This window comes from Labeo rohita, chromosome 1 (assembly GCF_022985175.1).
Source record: "Labeo rohita strain BAU-BD-2019 chromosome 1, IGBB_LRoh.1.0, whole genome shotgun sequence".
Classification (NCBI taxonomy): Eukaryota; Metazoa; Chordata; class Actinopteri; order Cypriniformes; family Cyprinidae; genus Labeo; species Labeo rohita.
The window spans coordinates 17,835,596-17,857,235 of NC_066869.1; the positions used below are offsets into that span (position 1 = coordinate 17,835,596).

The following is a 21,640-nucleotide window of genomic DNA, read 5'->3' on the forward strand; positions in this document are numbered from 1 at the left end:
ACGCAGGCAAAAACAAGTCATGTTTATCCAGCAGAGATGTTTCTGGTGAAACTTTATTCACAGCTGCATTACATTTCACAATAAACTGCATATCAATAAAGCAAAGTTAGGTCCATATATAGAGCAGGAAACACTTGCAGTTGTTTTACAGATTGTTCTAGGCAAGATCCATGCACAGTTGTATTAACACTGACTATAATATATTCTGACAGAAATATAGCAACTGAAGAACCATACATACAGAAAAAAAGCCCCCAATCATACTGGATGTGCTTTTGGATCGTAAAAAGGAAGACATGAAAGAAAAATAGCTGTTAAAAGTCTAAAATGAGAGGAAATGTAAATGAGAATGACAAGAGTGTTCAAATCAGAATATGAACCGATCACGCAGGCCTGAACACAGATGCCGACTTGCTGAGGTCACATGTGTATGGCTCTACAAATAAAAATCACAGGAAATCAAAGATTATGACAGAAGCCTTTCTGATTAAAAGCTTTAAATTTTAAAGTTACAGCAGTATGGCTGCAAATACAACAACCATGAATGAAATTCACTTTTCTGCTGTAACTAGGAGACTTCAAAGAAAGCATACAATCGCATATTCCATAGTTAACTGTCCATAATATACATTATATAAATAACATAAAACAAATATCTGGACTTTGCTCTATGCATTGAAGTTAACACACTGAACTGTACAATCTGAACAAAAATGGTTTGTCTAGTAACACTAAACAAGCACAAGTCACAGTTTAAAACTTCAGTTATGAACCTAAAGTTGAGTTCCTTACTCAAGCATGTCCAAAAGAATAGATGTTTATGGAAAAGGCACAGAAAAATCATTAATTCATTTGTGAAATGGTCCTCGGGTTGGGTTGCAAATTCCTTCGGTAGGAATTTCTTAGTGTAGCTTTAAAATTGCTGGTTGTTAATCTGGAATAAAGCATGAATGATTATTCACACTACGACCAGGAGACAAAGTTATAGAAATATGTGCTTGCACAAGGAATAGGAGTTCATACTTTAGTATGCACAGCGGTCTAACTCTATAAATAAGGGCTTATGAACGTGCACCGCCTGTAGACCACTGAAATGTGCTTTTGCGTGTCATTTAACACTCAAAGACTAAAGTAATGAGGATTACAAAAATAATCGAACCTCCCAAAATCTGAAAGTGCTTAAAATTCCTGTTCTGAAAATGATTCACAATAGCAGTACAGAGAACAGCTGTTGATTCCATTACAGCACACTATTCTAAAATCAGAACTGAGGTAACCAAATAAAGGATAGCACCACAGGTTAGGACCTAAAAGCGGGAAACTTTCAAGACGAGGATAAACTCAAACCTCACGGTAACTTTAACTCCAACGATTTCAGAAATTAACAATGCTTGATTTGCATCTCTAGGCAAAATAGCTCTGTATCATTCCGTTGAGTCAGTATCAACTCCACATTAAATGTGGGTTCTGGTTGTAATGGTCTTTTTTGAGGTGATCCTCACAGGATGGATTAGAAGAATATTGCACATTGGTAAATTCAGACTAGGGAGTCACATCTGTGGATCAGTTAAAGCGTCATTGTCTTCTTATATTTGCTTAAGCCCAGCGGCCACTGGAGACGAAGCTGCGACTGAAGGAGAAGCTCACGTCAGAGCTTTTGTGTTTGCCCCAGGCGCCGAACGGCACAACGATGATAGTGCTGTTGTCTTCAGATCCGTATTGAAGCGCCTGAGAGGGACAAAAGAGTTTGACAAGGAAAAAAACGAATAAACTTATAATGCAAATCTTATGCATGTTTAAACCTGCCGCATTCACAGGAAAGACAAGAATCAATGAAGCTGCGTGAGTAGTTTTATATCATAGTAACAGCACATATCACAATAAAGATTTAAGTGTCTGTTTTGTAAACAATCTAATGAACAGACACTTTACAAATTAAAGGTTCATCTCATCTGATTATTTTATCCCTTTATTTGGAACTCTGATACAAACTAAAAGAAAGAAAGGCATAATCTAAACATCTGGGGAAAAATTATTTCAAAAAAAAAAAGTAAAAAAATTGCTGGATGTTGGATTTTATGAATTACCTGCTCAGATATGCGCTGTGCGGCCTCTTTAGGGTCATTACATTGGTTAATGATGTTACAGATCTCTTGACTGTTCATGATGAAGTTGATGCCATCAGTGGTGAGTGCCAGAAAAGAGTCATGGACGTGATGCAACTGACAACACAGGTAAGATACTATTTATTTAAAAATAATTATATTCAAAAAAATTGACTTGATGTATATATAAACACACACAGTGCCTTGCAAAAGTATTCAAAAAGAACTGCCTATAGAGCTCAGAAACAGGATTGGATCAAGCCACACATCTAGGGAAGAGTTCAGAAAAAAATTCTGCTGCATTGGCAGTTCACAGAGGCATGAAGTCACCGTTACCTTTACTGAAAGATGTTTGGAACAACTGGGACTCTTACTAGAGCAGGTCTCTTGGCCAAACTTTTTTTTAAATAAATATTTACAAAGTTGTGATAAATCTGTTTTTGCTTTGTCATTATAGTGTATGGAGAGCAGATTGATGTTAAAAAAAAATGTGAAAAAAAGAAGGGGTGTGAATACTTTTGCAAGGCATTGTAAAAATATACATATTCTGCAAATAAAGTAAATAATACCACGGTAAGATTAATTTATATTATGGTAAAGCCATAATATAATGAATATGTGTAAGTGAATTTAAAAGAAAAAACTCTCACTGTAATTCTCTTAGTCTCTGGTTCTGCGATGACACCTGACGTCTTGAGGTCGAAATCTCCAATGCTGCGTGTCATAGCCAGTCGGCCATTAACGTGCGGTTGACCCAAACTATTCCACGTAATAAAACCTCCAGTCTTGCGTATCCTTCAAAAACAAACACATGGCGATCAAAAGATTTGCACTCAGTGTCTTAATCTGCTTGGAGAAATTAGGCTACCCATACCTCTCTTTTTCATCTTTTCTCTCAGGTGTGTGATCCACAGTGAGTTTGAGGGCCTTGCCTTTGCGGCACAGCATGGCTCGGCTGTCCCCTACGCTGGCCACCACCAGCTCGATCCCGTCTCTCAGCAGGGCCACTGTGGCCGTGGTCCCTGCACTCAACAGAGAGGCTGTAACACAGCAGAGAGCAAGGCAGCGTGGTTAGTTTGTGACGCTCTGAAGGTCACAGAAACAGTAAAACACGCAATACAGAGCTTGCATCTGTTTTAGCACAATCACACACAGAAACTAAACACATATTTACTCATAGTCCTAGTTTCTATACTACACAATAATGTGCATATTTATAAGATATGTACACATTGTTTTTGGTAAACAAGAGTCAATGTAAAAAACAAATGTAAACTGAAACAAAAAAGAGGGAGTTTCCAAAGATCATGATGTACTGGCGTGGTCAAGGCAAGCAGATAGCATTGTGCCTTTTTTGACTATCTAAGGCACACAGGACACGTGTTAGAAAAATAACAACAATGTTTAGGCAAAACATTATGCTTAGCATAGAAAAAAAGCATTAAACAGCATAAAAGCAATTGATTTTAAGAGGTAAACAGCATTTCTTCACTAAAAAAAAATACTCCCACAGTAAATATATTGTACTTTTCTCTGACATCACTAAAACTAGCATTATCCATACACAAAAAAAACAAGAATTGAACACAAACTAATCAATCATTTTCCAGCAACCAACACATGTGAAGAAGGCAGAGCACAGTAAAGAGAGATAAAGAGAAAGACTGAAAGGAAAGAAAGAGAGAAAGGTCAGGAACCTTCCAAAAGTCCACGCAAGGACCCGCTGGAGCAATCTAACCCTCCGGCCTCCATAAAGGTACCGCAGAGCTGCAGCTCTTATAGGGGTAAGCTGGGTCCGCGGCTGTTGTAAATATAACACGCACACACATAGGGCAAGATTGGACATGTCACGCAGCAGGCCACACTAGCGGGCCGCACACTACATGAATATGATGGACCTGGCATAATCGTATTTATTCTATCACAACAGCATTTAATATCCTTATCAACACAGATGAATAAAAAAACCTTTTTTTTTTAATTATGTGTTAATATTGTATACTAAAGGTGGGATTTAAAAGTCATCTTTGATACCATTTCAATTCAAGGTGACGTTATTTAAAATAACTCCTGATGCATCAAATTTTTTAGCAACAGGATTGGGTGCAAATCTTTACTATATTAATATGGCTTTTAAGGAGAACAGAGTATAACTTGAGTTTAACTTAATAAATAAAGTTTGTTAATATCAATTAAAGCAGTTCATTTTCCAGCCCTAAAATACAAATAGAAAAAAAAAACAATGATGAAATTCCAACTTACAACTAATTCCCATTATCTAACAAATGTTCTGCCTGCTACATAGCTGATACCCAACTAGTTACATTTACTAGTAACTAGTTATTGTCCAGTTGCAGAGAAAAGGAGCAAACATTTTCACTAAAATATTAATTTTGATAACATACTTCTTGTTTCATGTCACATTTGTGACCCTGGACCACAAAACCAGTCATAAGGGTTTATGTTTTTATAAATAAGCTTTACATTGATGTATGGTTAGTTAGGATAGGACAAAACTTTCTGAGATACAACTATTTGAAAATCAGGAACCTGAGGGTGCAAAAAAAACAAAAAAAAAAAATCTAAATATTGAGAAAAATCATCTTTAAAGTTGTCCAAATGAAGTTCTTTGCAATGCATATTACTAATCAAAAATTAAGTTTTGATATATTTAATGTTAGGAAAATTACAAAATATGTTCATGAAGTAACTAGTTATTGTCCAGTTGCAGAGAAAAGGAGCAAACATTTTCACTAAAATATTAATTTTGATAACATACTTCTTGTTTCATGTCACATTTGTGACCCTGGACCACAAAACCAGTCATAAGGGTTTATGTTTTTATAAATAAGCTTTACATTGATGTATGGTTAGTTAGGATAGGACAAAACTTTCTGAGATACAACTATTTGAAAATCAGGAACCTGAGGGTGCAAAAAAAACAAAAAAAAATCTAAATATTGAGAAAAATCATCTTTAAAGTTGTCCAAATGAAGTTCTTTGCAATGCATATTACTAATCAAAAATTAAGTTTTGATATATTTAATGTTAGGAAAATTACAAAATATGTTCATGAAACATGCTTTACTTAATATCCTAATGATTTTTGGCATTAAAGAAAAATCTCTATATATTTTTATTTATTATTTTTTTTGTAATAAAAGGTTTGTTAATTATTTGCATTGTAAAAAAATTGATGCATCTAGGAATAATAATTTTTTTAACCCACCCCTAGTATACACAAGCATGTAAGAGCTATCTATGTTGGGACGCATTTTACAGAGCCAAAGAGAAATCTGTGAACCACTATGAGAAGATTATAAAGGTCTTCAATGCTTCACTGAATTGTTGTTTATTTTATTAAACAAAATTATTAATTTAGTCTGTAGTGTCATATTCCGCTCACAAATGTCCATTTGGCTCTGTTACATGTCTACCTGATGCATCAAGGCAATACTTATAAATTAAGACTCTAAAACAACAGGTGAGAGACTGTGCATGCTTTAAAAAAATAAATAAATCAGTGAAGGACCTACCATCTGCACTGAAGTGAAGATGCCTTGCTAACGCTTTGTCCACCTCAAGAAATGCTTTGGTTAAAACTAACTCCAAGTTATCCTCCTCCTCCGCAATGTCTCTGAAACACAAATAAAAAAAATGCAATATAAACAGTTATTCTAAAACACCAAGTGTCCTGATTCAGAAGCATTTAATGGTTTAAACAGGTTTAGAAACACAATCCTTGTTATCTCTTGAAGGAATTCCAATAACTAGTCTCATGTTAGTAAACAGAGCTTGCGTCACAACAAGCTCTACGTGAGTACAATCATGAGCATTTGTTTTATATGGAATTAATAAAAAGTGATCTAAAAATAAAAAACAAGCCCACTAATAAAATATTTCACCCAAAAATTAAACTTTAATGAAAATATATTCACTCTCAAGTCATCCAAGATGTAGAGTTTTTTTTTCATCATCTGAACAGATTTGGAAAAAATTAGCATTACATCACTTGCGCACCAATGGATCCTCTGCAGTAAATGGGTGCCGTCAGAATGACAGTTCAAAAAGCTGATAAAAACATCACAATAATGCACAAAGCTGCGTGTTTACATCAAGACATTATTCAAACTGGCTAAAATACAAGTACATAATACTAAATCAGGAGAGAATTATGTCAGTGGATTTTGATGTGAAAAGACATTTTTCACACACAGCTTTTCGCTTCAAAAGATCTTAACTGATGGACTGGAGTGATGTGGATTACTTGTGGATTATTGTGATGTTTTTATCAGCTGTTTGGACTCTCATTCTGACAGCACCCATTCACTGCAGAGTATCCATCGGAGAGCTAAAAGTCTCCAAATTGGATCCCATGAAGAAACAAACTCATCTACATCTTGAATGGCCTGAGGGTGAGAAAAAACTCAATCAAATTTTTATTTTTGTGAACTATTTCTTGAGTACCACTCATCCTTACTTAATATGTTTCTCCATGCTTTTGTGACAGAATTCAGCAGCCTCTGCACCTCCGTGCCCGTCAAACACCGCAAAGTACACGATGTTGTCCGTCATCTGCGACAGCTGATAGCGATCTTCATTCACCTTCCGCTGGCCAATCTGCGAGGCGCAGCCCACCTTGGACAGGCTAACTTTGGGAATAGGTTTACCATAACGGATGCTCGATGGAAGCATGATAGGTTCATCAATGCGGTTGTCCCAGATCCCAAAAGAGTCCCAGGTAGTCGGACGGCCACTGCTGTCTGGATCAAAGCGAGAGTTGCTGCACCGAGGAGATGACGGCGTGTGTAGAGCCCGTCTCGGGTCTTCTTGGTGGATGCCGGTTAGGCCGAGAGCAGCCCTGCAGCAGACACGGGATCCGCTGAACGTGGCATATCGCACGAGAAGAGCCACTGACATGCTCAGTGGCAGTATACCACTCTTAGGGAACAGGCAGAAAGAGTCTGAAACAAATGGCCCTTAAATTTACTGGTCTCTGAAGATATTCAGTCTTGATCAGGAGTTCTCTGAAAAACAGGGAAAGGAACAAATGAATGACTTGACCTAAGGCTTAGTATTCCCTAGATGTACGTACTATGCGACAAGAGGCACACAGCTTTTAGCCGTGTCTCAAAATACAGGGAGATGCCTACATAGACAGCAGGACTACTTAGGAACTCAGCTTTTAGTGTTTGAACACCAAATAGTATGTCTACAGACCCTCCCACTGAAGTCACTGATTAAAAACATGAGACGTATATAATACATAACTAAAAATGCTTTCTAGGTAGTCAGCTGGTTAGGTTATAAGCCCTCGTCTTTGTTAAAACACTAAACAACGTGTTTACTGACTCTCTCAATGGGGTCATTCAGTATCAACATGTATCAACTGTGCCCCACCCCCTATTTAATTCATACTAGAATTCATACATTATAAACGCATAACCTGCATAAAACAACATCAATACAGTCATTAAAAAGGGGGATAAACCAAATACAGAGATATGAGAGAAGAATCAACAAGTTAAATATAAATAAAGGGTAAATAAACATGACGCAACACTCCGCTTACATAACATCACGCTTGCAAAACCCTTAAACTACCTGTTTAAAGTTTTAAACATAAGTGATAACGCAAAAAACCCGAAACTTACATAAATTACACAAAAAGCTGATTATTGAGCGTAAACAATAATCACAACAAACAAAATGGAGATGAATCCTCGAGCTCTGCCTTTCGGCGCTCCGCTGCTAGCAAACCGACTCAGACGCGAATATTGTATAATATCTAACGTTAGCTCTTTATTTGCTACTTACCCTCAGTTTGACTGATAAAAATAAGATCTGCTGTGTCTTTGTTTAATCTAACGGGTTAATACAAATGTAATATCATACAGCGTCGTACTTGTTTTTTGGTTTAGCTGCACCAGCCGCCTATGAAGGAAAATACATGTGAGCCAATCAGATCCCTCAGTTTCGTCGGTGGGGTTCAATCAGTTGATTGGCCGAACTAATATGATTGACATGGGTCTAAACCAATGATTTAAGAGAAACTGTAGTAGGCGTTCTAAACTCAGAACCTGCTTGTATTATACGTAGGTGCCTATGGCAAGCCGTTTTCACTTTTATACACTCACAGGATTCTTGATATCAACAATTAAATTGTTACTAGTTAAAATGCAAATTCTTTTACTAGTAACAATAGCTGTGTTTGATATCAGAAATTACATTTCCAATAGTAAAAAAAGTAATGTTATTAATGTTAAATATAGCTGCAAGCAGCGATTACCAGGGTTCAAGCTCTTTTAAGGCATAAGGCACATATGAAAAAAGATATTATGTAGCAAGCCTTTTTTGGAAATACAGGTAATTTACCACAGAAATATTATGTTTTGTAATGTTTATGACTGTAATAGTACCAGCTGTGGTCCGTTCCGTATAGATGTAAACAACACTGGTCCAGAAACGCTTCCTGTTTTTTTGTTTTTTATTTTTTTTATTTCACATATACAAATACATCTTAAAGGTGCTAATATAATATTTTCTAATATAACATTTTCATCCAGTCAAATGTTATGTTGGTTGTATTTTTTTGTGATGTTTGTGTAAAGTAAAAAAAAAAAAAAAAAAAAAAAAAACAGGAAGTGTATCAGGACCAGTATGTTTACATCTAGCGAAATGGTCTATAAAACTTTGCATGCTTGTTTAGAATCACCTGTTGCATGTGCTCAGCAGATTTCATGAAGTTTAGAGTTGTTTTTCTTCTCAAGCATTTAACAAAGGATTTGATTGACAATGAGGTAAAGTTGTCTGGAATGAGGAGTTACATCATATGATATGAATGTCACGCATATGTGTTGAAAACTGCGCGGCGCACCATTGTTTGCACCCTTGAAAAATGATATTGCCCCCAGACCTTTGGGGCTGTGAGTCAAACAGACCCACCGAGTTTCGTTCCGATCACCCTCTGTTAATCTTTTCTAACAGGTGCTCAAACTTTGTCGGCCAATGGGGCCATGTTTTTTGGGATACGGAAATGTCCTTGTAGACACTTGTGGCACTTCAGACCAAGAGCGTGCACACTGATTTTCATGTTTATAGGATGAATGATTGCAAAGTTTTTCCATCTATACGACATAAGACACTTGAGCCTGGGTCTGACTGTTTTTTTTTTTTTTTGATTTCGTACTTTTGATCGCTGTAGCACCCCCATCAGACCAGTTGGGGTGAGCCTGGGTCACGTTGTTGGCGGTGAGAGTACGACCATCCCTCCGTTTCAAGTCTCTATGACTTACAGTTTGGTCTGCATGATCAGTTTTACACGGAGATCGCTGATCCGTGACTATTCTAAGCGCTACACGCTTGAACCCCTAATAATACCAACAATGACATCATCAGAAATTAACAATGTCACTAATGACAATCGCATTACTGTTATCAAAAATGAACATTTTTATTAGTGGCAATTCAATTGCTGATATCAAGAATAGACATCTGTACTAGTAACCATGTGATTACTGATTATAAAAAAAGGTTTTTACTAGCAAGAATTGTATTTTTGATATGTGAAATACTAAGTGAAATAGTAAGAAATCAATTCTTAATATCAACAATTGAATTCGAATGGCAGCCTATCTTGACATTTAACTAGTGAAAACACAGTTATCAACAATTATATTTTTTACTAGTTGAAATTTAATACAAGATATCAAGAATTAGCATTTTAACTAGTAAAAAATTGAATGTTGAAATCAAGTATTAACATTTTTACTAGTGGAAATGTAATTACTGATATCAATAGCCAGTTACTACACTGCAAAAAACTATTTGTTGAATCAGCTTAGAATAATTTGTTACCTGGCTGCCTTAAAATTTTAGGTTCAGTCAACTCAAAAAAGTTTATTCAACTTGAAATGTTAAATTATACTAAGTGACAACTTAGATATTTGAGTTGATTCAACTTAAAATTTTAAGGCAGCTGGGTTACTTACCCATCTGTTAAGTTTAACAAACACAAATATCTAAGTTTTTACTTAGAACAACTTAACATTTTAAGTTGACTAAAACTTTGAGTTGACTGAACTTAAAATTTTAAGGCAGCAGTAACAAATGATTTTAAGCTGACTCAACAAATTGTGTTTTTTGTTTTTTACAGTGTAGTAGAAATGCAATTCCTGATATCAAGAATTGGCATTTTAACGAGTGAAAATTGAATTGATATCGAGAACTGAATAATGAATAAAAGGCTTGCCATAAGGTGACTTTATCCAATGTTTCATATCGCCTAAATATTTATCTCAGTGCAATCATACAGAGAATCAGGCTATCGATATAAAAAGCTTGAGGAGGGATGTCATGTCATAATGACAGATACGGTCACCATTCACGTTTATCGTATGGAAAACAGGTTCATGTGAATTGTGACTTTAGTGAGTTTTCATTGAACACATTTTAACACATTCCATTTTTTATGGTCCATGGAAGAACTTAAAGTCATCGTTTCTGAAAACAACATAATAAGATATGATTCCAAACACTTTCATTTTGTAGGAAGTCAAATAAGTATCGTTTAGCCTGAAACCAGCGTTTCCTGTTCAACTTTTGTGTTGTGTGTTCTTCAGTTCAGGAAGAAGAGAGACTCTACTGGAGTCTGATCGTCTCATGCATCAGCTGTGATCATGTTGTGTTATTGGGGAGCGCAGGTCAGAGATGGCTTCGAGCTGGTACAGCCTGACAAAATTAAACATGGCAAACGTGGTTTACGATCCGTGTGTCCGAAAACAGCAGTTCAGGACATGTCAGCTGGACAGGGTTTTGTTGGATTTATCCGGGATGGGAAAGTCTGGGTCATGAAACTGCGCAGTGGAGACAGTGATCGTGATGGAAAACTAAGTATGATGCTCTTTGTGTCATTATTAAATTATATTTATATATTTATATTTGAGAGCACATGATCTACTGATACTGTTTGTTTATTAATGACGTCATAGTGAAACTATGTTGGTTTATTTTCTATAGTTAAACTGATTCAAATATTTAATGTACTGCAGGGGAACTACAGCTAAAGGACAAAATCAGACAGATTGTCTGTGGAGGAGCTGGTGTGGTTCTTCTTTCTTATGGAGGAAAAGTTCTCTTTATGGACAAATCTACTGTGTACTGCAGGTTTGTTTATACAGACGTAACAGTATAAATTAACATACATGTTAATAATATATCTGACAGGATGTCTTGTCTCTCCAGGCCTTTTATAAGTCTGGATAAGAAGCAGGTGATTCAGATCGCATGTGGAGACCATCATTCAATGGCACTAACTAAGGGTATTCACAACTATTCCATTCCTATTTGCTTTTATCTTTGAGATCTTGTGATTGACATGAGCTGTTCCTCTTTCAGACAGTCAGTTGTTTGTATGGGGTGAGAACTCTCACGGTCAGCTGGGTTTGAAGAAAGATCATCCCGGCTCTCCGTCTGCTCAACATGTTGAGAGTCTGAGTGGGATCCCAGTGGCTCAGATCAGCGCTGGAGGAGACCACAGCTTTGTGTTGTCTCTCTCTGGAGTCGTGTTTGGATGGGGAAAGAACTCTGCTGGACAGCTCGGCCTCGGAGACACTACAGGTCTTCTTGTTTCATCATGTAAAAACTAAATTTAGAAATAGTAGCATGTGGTAAATGTGTACAATACTGCGTCAAATCTATATCAAAGAATGATTATGTATGGAAGTGAGTAATTTATTGTTTTTCCACCACAGACAGACACGTCCCAACGGCTGTGAATAGTCTGAACCAGAAAAAAACTCTGTCCATCTCATGTGGAGGAGAACACACTGCCACCTTATCAAAAGTATGATCATAGTATATTCGATTTTATGCCACATGGACAGAAAATGTAGTAAATATTTTATGTTTCAGGGTGGCGTAGTGTTCACATTCGGATCAGGAGGTTCTGGTCAGCTTGGGCACAACTCATTTAAAGACGAACATTATCCGCGGGTGGTTGCTGAACTGTGGGGATCTAAAGTGTCACACGTCACATGTGGGAGGTAAAGACTTTCATAAATAACTCTTCAAACGATGAACATGTCTGATATATAAGTTCTGCTCAATAATTAGGCATTTGATTGTTTTTCTTGCATAAAGACGTCACACGCTTGTATCAATCACATCGTCAAAGCTGATCTACTCATTTGGATGTTGGATACAAGGGAACCCAGGAAATAGCAAAACGATCAAGAAGTCTGTGCCTTTCCCTGTGGATCTTTCATCCAGTAATTAAAAAAGTTGAATAGCAGTAGACTATTTTCATATTCATGATGATGCTCAGAGATCTAAACTAAGTAATTTTCGCACACAGAATCTAATCATGAATATACGATTGAAAAACTCGTTGCTGGGGAGAATCATTCCTTTGCCTTGTTTTTCAAAGTAAGACATGGCAGTTTTCATTCCAAATATTTTAAATTATTGCTGCACTTGGATTACTTATTTATTTTATTTTTTGCAGGAACTTGGGAATGAGTCTGCAAAGTCTAAACCCAGTCCTAGAAAAGGGATTTTGACATTAAATGACAGAATGTTTGTGCAGTGGGTGTCTGAAGGAGACTTCAATAAATGGCCAGCAATAAAGACGTGAGTGCTTAATCTGACCCTCTTTCTAACTTAGTGCTTATACTTATAAGTAGAGTGTGTTAGGAGTCTCATGTGGCCTGTAATTTATTAATGTTAGGGTAATGTATATTGGACAATATTTACAGGGAAATAAAGCAAGTGTTCTCCTATGCTGCCTGTTTGAATGGAAGCTTTCTCAAAGCAAGGTAACTCAGAAATAGATATGTGTAGCAATTTTGTGCCCAATGATTCTGCTGAAAGCATCACAATATTTATGTACATTTCTGTTTTTGTAGTAATGATGAACAGGATTTTGAGCTGGCTGAAAAAGCTTTTTCAAAGTTATTTGAAAAAGAAAATGAAAAGGTGATATTAAAGGTATGCAAACCCAAAATATTCAGTTTGTTACATTTTACATTAAAAGATGCTATTAAATTTACGGACGGGTTTCTATCATCTGTGTGGTGTCTTTTGACTTTTTTATTTTCTTGTACTTTTTCTAAAGAAAAAGACCAAATTATTTAAGAGAATTAAACTGTATTTAACCTGACATTCCTTGAATTTGTATATCACAGGTAGTGAAGGTGGTTAAACAGATGTTGCGATCTCTGAATCCCAATCCAACCGGTGAGGAATCGCTTAGACTTTACACTCTCCTTCCTGAGCTCATCAGACATTTTCAGAAACAACAACGAGTTGAACTCGCTGAAGCTCTGGCCTCCAAAATCCTTCAGCTGAATCCTGACGTTTGCAAAGTTATAGGTAAAGCTGAAGACCTTTCACCCTCGTGTTGTTGGCCATGTTGTATTTGTCCAATTTTTATTTGTTATATTCTCAGAGATGTACTGGTTCGAACTCCCGGATGATCGCCTCAAAAGCCTGGTGAAGTTATTTCGCAAAGCATCTGCTGAGCTGATTGGCCAGATTTCTCGTGGTAAAATAAATCAGGACATAAATCACTTGGAGAACTTTTTGCAGATCCTTCAGAGGATCAAACAGGTGCCTTTTTTAAGCACTGGATCAAAGATAATATTATATATATATATATATATATATATTATATATATTGTATAATACTTGTTTATACGTTGTTGTGAAGGTCTGCTGCAGTGCCAACAGAGACATCCCAGACAGGGATTTCATCGTTTTTGAGATCAATGATCTACTAGATACAGTAAGAACCAAAGCAATAGTGAATTCTGTCACACAGATTTCTTTCAGGAAAACCAAAATAACAAAATATCTCTTTTTCTACATTAATAGCTGCAGGTCACCATTGAAGAGGACATTAGAGTTTTGAAAAATTACTATATTGTGGGTATTGAAGGCTTCTAACATGAACCTTTTATGTTCTTTGTTCAGTAACTATAAGATATCCTATATTACTCCCATGCATTTTTCTTTCAGAGAACTATTAAAACATTATTCAAGTTCCCTTTTGCGGCGGACACTGTATCGAAACGGAGAATGTTTCGTGTAAGTTTAGTGTACAGACAATCCCATTGACACAGATCCAAGAAAGCAACTAAAAATGCTGCATTATGCATGCCAGGCCAGTAGTTGGCCTGTAGTGGAAAGTAGTTCTTGTTGTTTACACAGAGAAGATACTGTTTTCAAAAACTGCTTTTTTAGGGCCCCAAAATGCTGTTGTGTAAATGAACGGACAAAAGTTTTCCATATTTAATCATTTTATGCAAATACCCAGCTAAAATTATTGTACTTTTCTAAGTTCTTGCAGGACGAACGGATACGGCAAAGTCCAGACAGATTCATATTCGAAGACAGTATCAACAGGTTGTGCATTAACAGAGAATCAGTGTTGACGAAAACACTTGAGTATCTCAGACAAAACACCCACTCATTTTTCCATCGACTGAAGGTAAATGAAATAGCACTAAAATTTAAAAGACTACCACCTTAGTACTGTAGGCCTTGTTTTGTGAAATGTTTTAGCTTAGTAAAAATGTCTTCTGTACAGGTGACATTCATTGGGGAGAATGGAGTAGATATAAGGGGCTTATCAGCAGAATTCTTCTCCCTACTTTCCGAGTCTCTTCTGAATTGGGAGAAGAAGGTGCTAGAAGTCCATGAGAGTTCACTGGTTTGGTTCAATCTTGATGTAAGTTCACCAAACATTCCCTATTCTTCCTTATATGGATTCTCCTATATGTGCTATGATGCTTGTGTTTTTTCAGAACATGCAAGATGATAGTGACTTTTACTATCTTGGCATTATCTGTGGAATGGCGCTATACAACCATCATTACTTGAACCTTCACTTCCCACTGGCCTTGTTCAGGAAACTCCTCAAGCTGAGTCCCACACTGAATGACCTGGAAGAACTGTCTCCTGTGGAAGCCAGGTAAACAAAGGCCATTAGAATTTTTTATGTTGTAGGTTTCACAGTACTTTTCCAAAGCAGGTCATACTCACAATTGTATTTTTTTTTTTTAATTTCACATTAGAAGTCTGAAAAGCCTTCTTGAGGAGGATGAGGACGAAGTAGTGGATATGCTCTTTTTGGATTTCATGGTAATACAGTTTCTATGTTTCATCATTTGATTAAAAGTGTGCACAGCTGTTGTTTAAAAACTTACATTTGTGCTGTTATTTACCTTTTTTTCAGGTCAAAGGGGAAGAGCTCATTCCAAATGGAAATCAAATTCCAGTGACCAAAGCTAATAGGTACAAACTTGACTATCTATCATAAAACAGGGAGTTTAGCCTATAGATGCTGTAGATGTACCCTGTTTTTTCTCTGTTGTTTTGCAGACAGAAGTATGTGGATTTGTATGTCGACTTCGTTTTCAATAAGTCAGTGAAGAAACAGTTTGAGCATTTTTCAGAAGGTTTCTCTAAGGGCTGCCCGGTCGATTTCTGGAGCGTTTTCCACCCTGAGGAACTCCAGGAGCTTCTCCACGGCTCTCCTAAATACGAGTGGAGTGAGCTTCAGCAGGTAAACGTGTTCAAGAAACTTGTCAATTTGTAACAAGCACATTTTAAATATTTTATAGTACCTGAGTTTTTCTGCTTCATCTTCAGTGTGCTTCCTATGAAAGCTGTTCTGCCTCTCATGAGCTCATCAAGAACTTCTGGACTGTTTTCTTTGAGCTCTCTGAAGAGAACAAAAGGAAATTTCTGAGTAAGTGCTGTCTTGAACATATGAACATCCTGATGCATCTGCATCATTACTATTCCCTTACATCTTTCGTTTATTTTCTCTAGTGTTCCTGTATGGAACGGACCGTGTACCTGTGGGAGGTTTCTCAAAGCGCTCTTTGAAGATTTTCCAGTCAGACTGTCCTGATGCAGAAGATCGATTTGCCAGAGGCCCAGACCTGTTTTGGCAGACTAATTCTTCCCAAATACAGCGATATGGACACACTTCGCAACAAGCTAATACACGCAATCAGCTTTTGTGAGGTTTTTGGAGGAAGAATGGGACTCGATGGAAAGTTTAACACTTGCCGCAGATGATTATGACACTGACGGGTTTCTACAGGAATTTAAAGGCGGCGTTGAAAGCGAGACGACGCGGCCTCCGCCGCTAAAACTACCAGAGTCGGTACGAATACCGGCATCTCAGCTGTATAAAGACCTTTTCAAACCGGAGAAGGGCAGTGAGCCGGTTCCTCCGCTGCTCCGGTCAATACTTCTGCCTCCAGCTGCCGTTCCGAGAGCTGCGACAGCCGGCTTTGCTTCGACGAAGACAGTGGAGGTGTTGTGTCACTTGGACCGGATGTATGTGAGAATCCTGAAAAGTTTCTTTACCAACCCCAGCGCGTGGAAAAACCTGAAACTGGGAACGTGTGCTGTCAATAAAGCCACGGCTACTCACTATTATTTTTTGTACTATCTGACAGGATGTGGCATAAAACGAGGGGTGGGTGAGGATGTTTTTCATATATATATATTTTTTTTTTCCCCCCGTCCGCTGTCAAGAGACATTTTTGGTGATGTGATCTATCTATATATATTTTTAGGAGGATGCCAATCGTATTACTTACTCGAACACGCTCTACTATAAACCAGTCGTCACGGGTCTGATTGTGAGGGAACTGCCGTTTACTATACCAATTCGATGCACCTACACAAAGTAAACGAGTTTTTAATTTCTTTGTGGTACATTTTAAAACGTTAAAGGGTTTAAATTCAATTTCAAGTGTTTTTTGTTTTTAAATGTAATTTGAAGGTTCCGTCGCTCTTATCAGGTTGGATACTTGCCTAAGATAGCAGGTGGAACTGTGTTCAAGAGCCTACAAACTCAAGCAGGGCCCACAATTACTGCAATGGATGGTATGCCTTTGTTTTCTGTTTCTTTCAAGATTTGTCAAGTTTTATGAACTTGTGTTGTAGTGAACCCAAAAGTGACTTTGAGTTGGCTTAGTGAAGCACTTACAATGCTTTTATTTACAAAAGCAACATTGCACCCTTGGTTTAATGGTTTTATTTGAACTGCGAATGATTTAAATCACTTTGCAGTTCAAATAACAAATGTTTTCTGAGTGCCTTTGAGTAAACCAAAATTGGCCACATTTACCTCATTGCTTTTGTTTGAAAGACTGGTACAATTTCACCTAATTTTGTGATGATCAAAATTAAGAAAATGTGGGACTGAACTGGGAATATTACTTTTAAGTGTAGACTGATGTGTAGTTTGATTTTTAGCATCATGGAAGTTGCTTGCTACTGGCCAGAGCTTTGTCCTTGGCCGACCTGTATGCTTCGAAGCTAAAGGCCAGAGCAGTGTTACGAGCAAACGGCTGTACCTAAACAGTTGTTTTGTCACCGCTTCTCCATACCCTCAGTCGACGGACAAATATTCTGTGGTGGAGAATTATGGGTAAATATGTCTTAATGCTACATTATGAGAGCAAGTATCTGTAGTTATTTTAAAATGAATGTAATACAAATTGTGACCCTGGACCACGAAACCAGTCTTAAGGAGCATGGGTATATTTGTAGCAATAGCCAAAAATACATTGTATAGGTCTATATATATATATATATATATATATATAATATAATATAATATAATATAATATAATATAATATAATATAATATAATATTTTATATATATATATATATATAATATAAATATTTATTTATTTTTTTTTTTAATGCCAAAAATTAGGATATTAAGTAAAGATCATGTTCCATGACAATATTTTTGTAAGTTTTGTACCCTACCTGTATCAAAACTTAGTCTCATTGTAATTTGGACAATTTTTAAAGGTTGTGTTTTTTTTTTTTTTTTTTTTTTTTTTTTTTTTTTCTCAATATTTTGATCAATTTGCACCCCCAGATTCCAGATTTTCAAACGGTTGTGTCTCCTAACAAACTACACATTTAATAAAGCTTATCTATTCATAATGTATAAATCTCAACTTCAAAAAAATAACCCTTATGACTGGATTTGTGGTCCAGGGTCACATTTGGGTTAATTTTGACCATAGTTTAGATTTGCTTGGCTCAATGTACTCTACAATCAGCCCCCCACACCAAACCAGCAACAATAAACCAAGCAATAACCAATGGTTAAAATGAAAACTCTATGGATATATAATATTTATATTTATTTTTTATTTTGACTATTGTATAAGCCGTTTCAACTTTCATGTCATAACTGAGAAGGAGAATGCATGATTACAATTTTGGTTTCATTTCAACTTTAATGTCTCTTTATAGATGCCTGGTGGACAGTAAGAACAGCGCTATGACAAAGTTTTACACCACTATTAATAAGATGACTGTGAGACTTTGTGTTGCAGCCTTCCTGTTTAAAAACATGGTTTCTCTGCCACAGTCCAGAAAGGTACAAGCATGAAATATTTGAATGCATATTTGTTCTGCCCTCTTTAAAAACGCCTCTTTCATTGAGTAGACCATGTTTATGCATTGTGAGTTGGAATTCGGACCAGAGACTCCAACACCAAGTGCCAAGTCATGCACATACAATGCAAAAACCAAGAAGTGAGTTTACAAACACTTAAAATGACCATGCATCCACAGCAGTCTGGGAGAAGTAATTGCAAATATTTGCATGCTTTAGGTGGACTGAGCTGTATGGTGACGCATCTGTCTGTAACTGCTGTGCAACTACGTGTCCTGCTCCTCCAGTTGCATCTGGTTAGTGTAAATGAAGTTTGTTGTACTCTCATTGCCTTTTCACTGACTGAGTTTTTCTTTCTGACAGGTAAGACTATGATCACCAGTAAGTCCTGGGACTTAAAGTCAGATCGGGAAACTGTGGAGTCCATTCCCAAGTTCTCTGTAGCTGGCCACAATGACTTTGAGCTATTCTGGAAATCGGATGATTATTAAGAGGACGTCTTTTACAGCTGGCAAATGTTTTAAGGATTCGATGCCATCCTATGATCCATGTGGTTATGCCTTGAAGTTAATCTGATAAACTGAATTTACCAAATTGTTTGTCTTTTCACTTGTTTTCCCACAAAACTAATGACTGAATGCATCATGAAATCAACATGCATAATATAACATCTACAACATGTAATACATTTTCAGCACACACTATCTAATGGTTCTTTTACAGAACACTTCTCATTGATCCATATTCATATATCAGCACTGGCATGTTTCTAATCATCTCCAGTAAGTGTCTGTTTGTTTTTAAGTACAACTCTTGATTTGTCAATAAAGGCGAAAACAAGTTAATTGGTTTTCCCACTCTAAACTCTTCAGGAAATCCAATTTCACTAGGAATGAGAGGGTTTCCAACCAGAGCGTGGTTTAGTGATTTAGCTTTTAGTTTCTGCTGCAGGAAAGTCAGCAGATCATTAACCCTGCAACCCATCTGCTCAAGATCCCAAGATGAGGGTTTGTTGACCAGAAGATGTAACAGCGCATTCTTCAAGTGGTAGCTTGTTAGCCCGCAAGGTCCAGTCAGGCCAGTTTGATGTTTGTGTAGGAAGGAAAGAATCTGTAGACAATGAATATGGCATGCGTCGTCTGGAAGCGTTTTGGTTATGTGTTGAAGAAGGGCATTTTCATAGCGTGTAAAACATACAGGCCAATGGGTGTCAGAGAATATGGCAGAATGTGGGATCAGATGAACATCTGAGTCGTTAAACCTGACCACAGGTGTGAGGTTGAACAGAATGACCCGTCCTGACCTGAAACGAACTTTCAGACTTCCAGGATTTTCCCTACTCCGGAATATTAGCTCAAACTCATACTTGTGGCTGATCTCATCCCATGCTTTCCTAATGGCTTTTTTAAACCATTTCACAACATGCGTTTTAGCAAGATACGAGCTGTTTTCTTGGCATAGAAGGTTGTTAATGTTATTTTCAGTTAAGTGATCTTCCTTTTTATCTAGATGTATAAGACATAACGTATCGTCATCATCCAGGTTGGAATTGCTGCAAGGGCAGGTGGCTGAGCTGGCGCTACCTTTGACCATCTTGATTCTGCAACAGTACTGGATGGTTGAACCTCTACTTTCTTTCAAAAGCTCAAACTCGAAGCTATACGGCTTTGGAGGGATGATGGGTACATGTATGTCACACACAATGCTCTTTCTTGAAGCCCATTGCTCATACAAGCTGCCAACGCCAACAAAGTCCTCGGTCTCCATGTCTGAACCTGCAGTCCTCACCGCTTCCAGTAGGTCGTTCACAAAACCCTCTACAAACTCACAAGTTTGCCAGCTGTGATTGGGTGGAACCAGGACACACTGGGTATGGAAGCTAGTTAAGGTCTTACAATCAAGATCTGAAACTTGGGAAACGTTCAGGCATCTCAGCGTCTTCCTTTCTGGCTTGGTACCTTTTCTGAGGAACTTTAAAAAACGGAAAAATGAAATCAAGGAGAGTGTCCTCCAAAAGTACCAAGCGTAGGTGTCCTCTTGGTTGCTAGATTGTTTCTCTTGCGCTATCATTGACAACTTTTGTTTTGAAGTTGGTACTTTTTGGTCGACGAGTAAACCCTGATCAGCTTGGGTGTCAGTCCGGTCAGCTTGTGGCTTTTCCGGCTGTGCCGCATCCCCCTGAGAGACATTCTGGTCTACGCTGACATGCTCATGTGTTAGGCCTTCCTTTGCCATATGCAGTGTCTGTTTGTCTGTGTCAAAATCTAATATTTCCTGGTCATCTGGTGCAAATGCCTTTTGGAGGAAGTCATTTTGATCTCCCACCAGGGACATTTGGTCCTCGTGCCGCACCGTGGTCTTGACATTTGGCGTAATTTGTTGAACATCTGACGTGTCCCCCTCTCCTCTTGGCACCCTGTGATGACTTTGTGACTCTTCCTGATTTGAATGTGGCAGCTCCATGGCAACACGGTGCTCCCCTTGTTCTAGCTTTGCCCCCTCCTCCAGTAGAAAGTGCTCATGGTCTTGCATGCTCACCATGATGTCATCTTCTTGGTCGTGAAAGACATTGGGATCCTTTGAGAGGAGCAGACTGACGACCACGACAAACACATGTAGTAATGTGTCCTCCATCCTGTGAGGGGACAAAAGATACTTCCTGCTCACAAAGCTGAATTAACAGTTTGAAGTCCATAAACTACATCATTAGCTATAAAGAATGAGCTACTGAGTATTGAATTGCTGTACTGCTTCAATGTTGTGGTAGCATTTGTGTTCATCATTCTGATATATATTTTTATTTACATTATCCACTATTGCTTAAGGGATATTTTATATATGTGATTAAACAACTTACCTTTCAGAACACCAACTTTACGCACACAAAACGCGTCTCTCAGTGTAAAGCCGTAAAGATAAATTGGCCGAAAAAGTTTCTCAGTTTGGTTTTTTGCTTCTCGCACAGGATGTACCCTGTCAGAGTCTGAGTTTGACAGCACACTTCCTGAACACTGTGCTGTCGTACAACCCTTCCTCTTTTTTAAAATAGTACACCGGTAACATACCTCAATGATATATGCAAGTTTGTCTGAT

The 21,640-nt window shown here is 37.4% G+C and overlaps 3 protein-coding genes across 3 annotated transcripts; 1 reads left to right on the top strand and 2 right to left on the bottom strand.

The window, feature by feature from the left end:
- Positions 1-17: 17 nt before the first annotated feature.
- Positions 18-8,089, bottom strand: ppm1kb (protein phosphatase, Mg2+/Mn2+ dependent 1Kb). Its single transcript, XM_051113058.1, has 7 exons — positions 7,923-8,089; positions 6,586-7,132; positions 5,642-5,742; positions 2,980-3,145; positions 2,756-2,900; positions 2,088-2,222; positions 18-1,728 (listed from the first exon to the last, which is right to left on the bottom strand). The coding sequence occupies exons 2-7, from the start codon at positions 7,023-7,025 to the stop codon at positions 1,597-1,599; spliced, it is 1,119 nt and encodes a 372-aa protein (XP_050969015.1). The 5' UTR covers positions 7,026-7,132; positions 7,923-8,089; the 3' UTR covers positions 18-1,596.
- A 2,592-nt stretch (positions 8,090-10,681) lies between these two features.
- On the top strand, positions 10,682-16,334 carry LOC127169134 (probable E3 ubiquitin-protein ligase HERC4). Its single transcript, XM_051116300.1, is given in 25 exon segments — positions 10,682-10,997; positions 11,156-11,270; positions 11,349-11,425; positions 11,502-11,723; positions 11,858-11,949; positions 12,018-12,148; positions 12,246-12,373; positions 12,460-12,530; positions 12,610-12,734; positions 12,860-12,919; positions 13,010-13,091; positions 13,289-13,475; positions 13,552-13,712; positions 13,813-13,887; positions 13,977-14,027; positions 14,121-14,189; positions 14,443-14,592; positions 14,692-14,832; positions 14,909-15,075; positions 15,179-15,245; positions 15,340-15,398; positions 15,486-15,669; positions 15,756-15,855; positions 15,939-16,036; positions 16,038-16,334. Coding segments are annotated over 25 exon segments (2,979 nt in total). The 5' UTR covers positions 10,682-10,783; the 3' UTR covers positions 16,191-16,334.
- A 1,941-nt stretch (positions 16,335-18,275) lies between these two features.
- LOC127169142 (inositol 1,4,5-trisphosphate receptor-interacting protein) lies at positions 18,276-21,536 on the bottom strand. The gene is made up of 2 exons (XM_051116309.1): positions 21,405-21,536; positions 18,276-21,182 (listed from the first exon to the last, which is right to left on the bottom strand). The coding sequence occupies exon 2, from the start codon at positions 21,179-21,181 to the stop codon at positions 19,265-19,267; it is 1,917 nt and encodes a 638-aa protein (XP_050972266.1). The 5' UTR covers position 21,182; positions 21,405-21,536; the 3' UTR covers positions 18,276-19,264.
- Between the last annotated feature and the right edge of the window lie 104 nt (positions 21,537-21,640).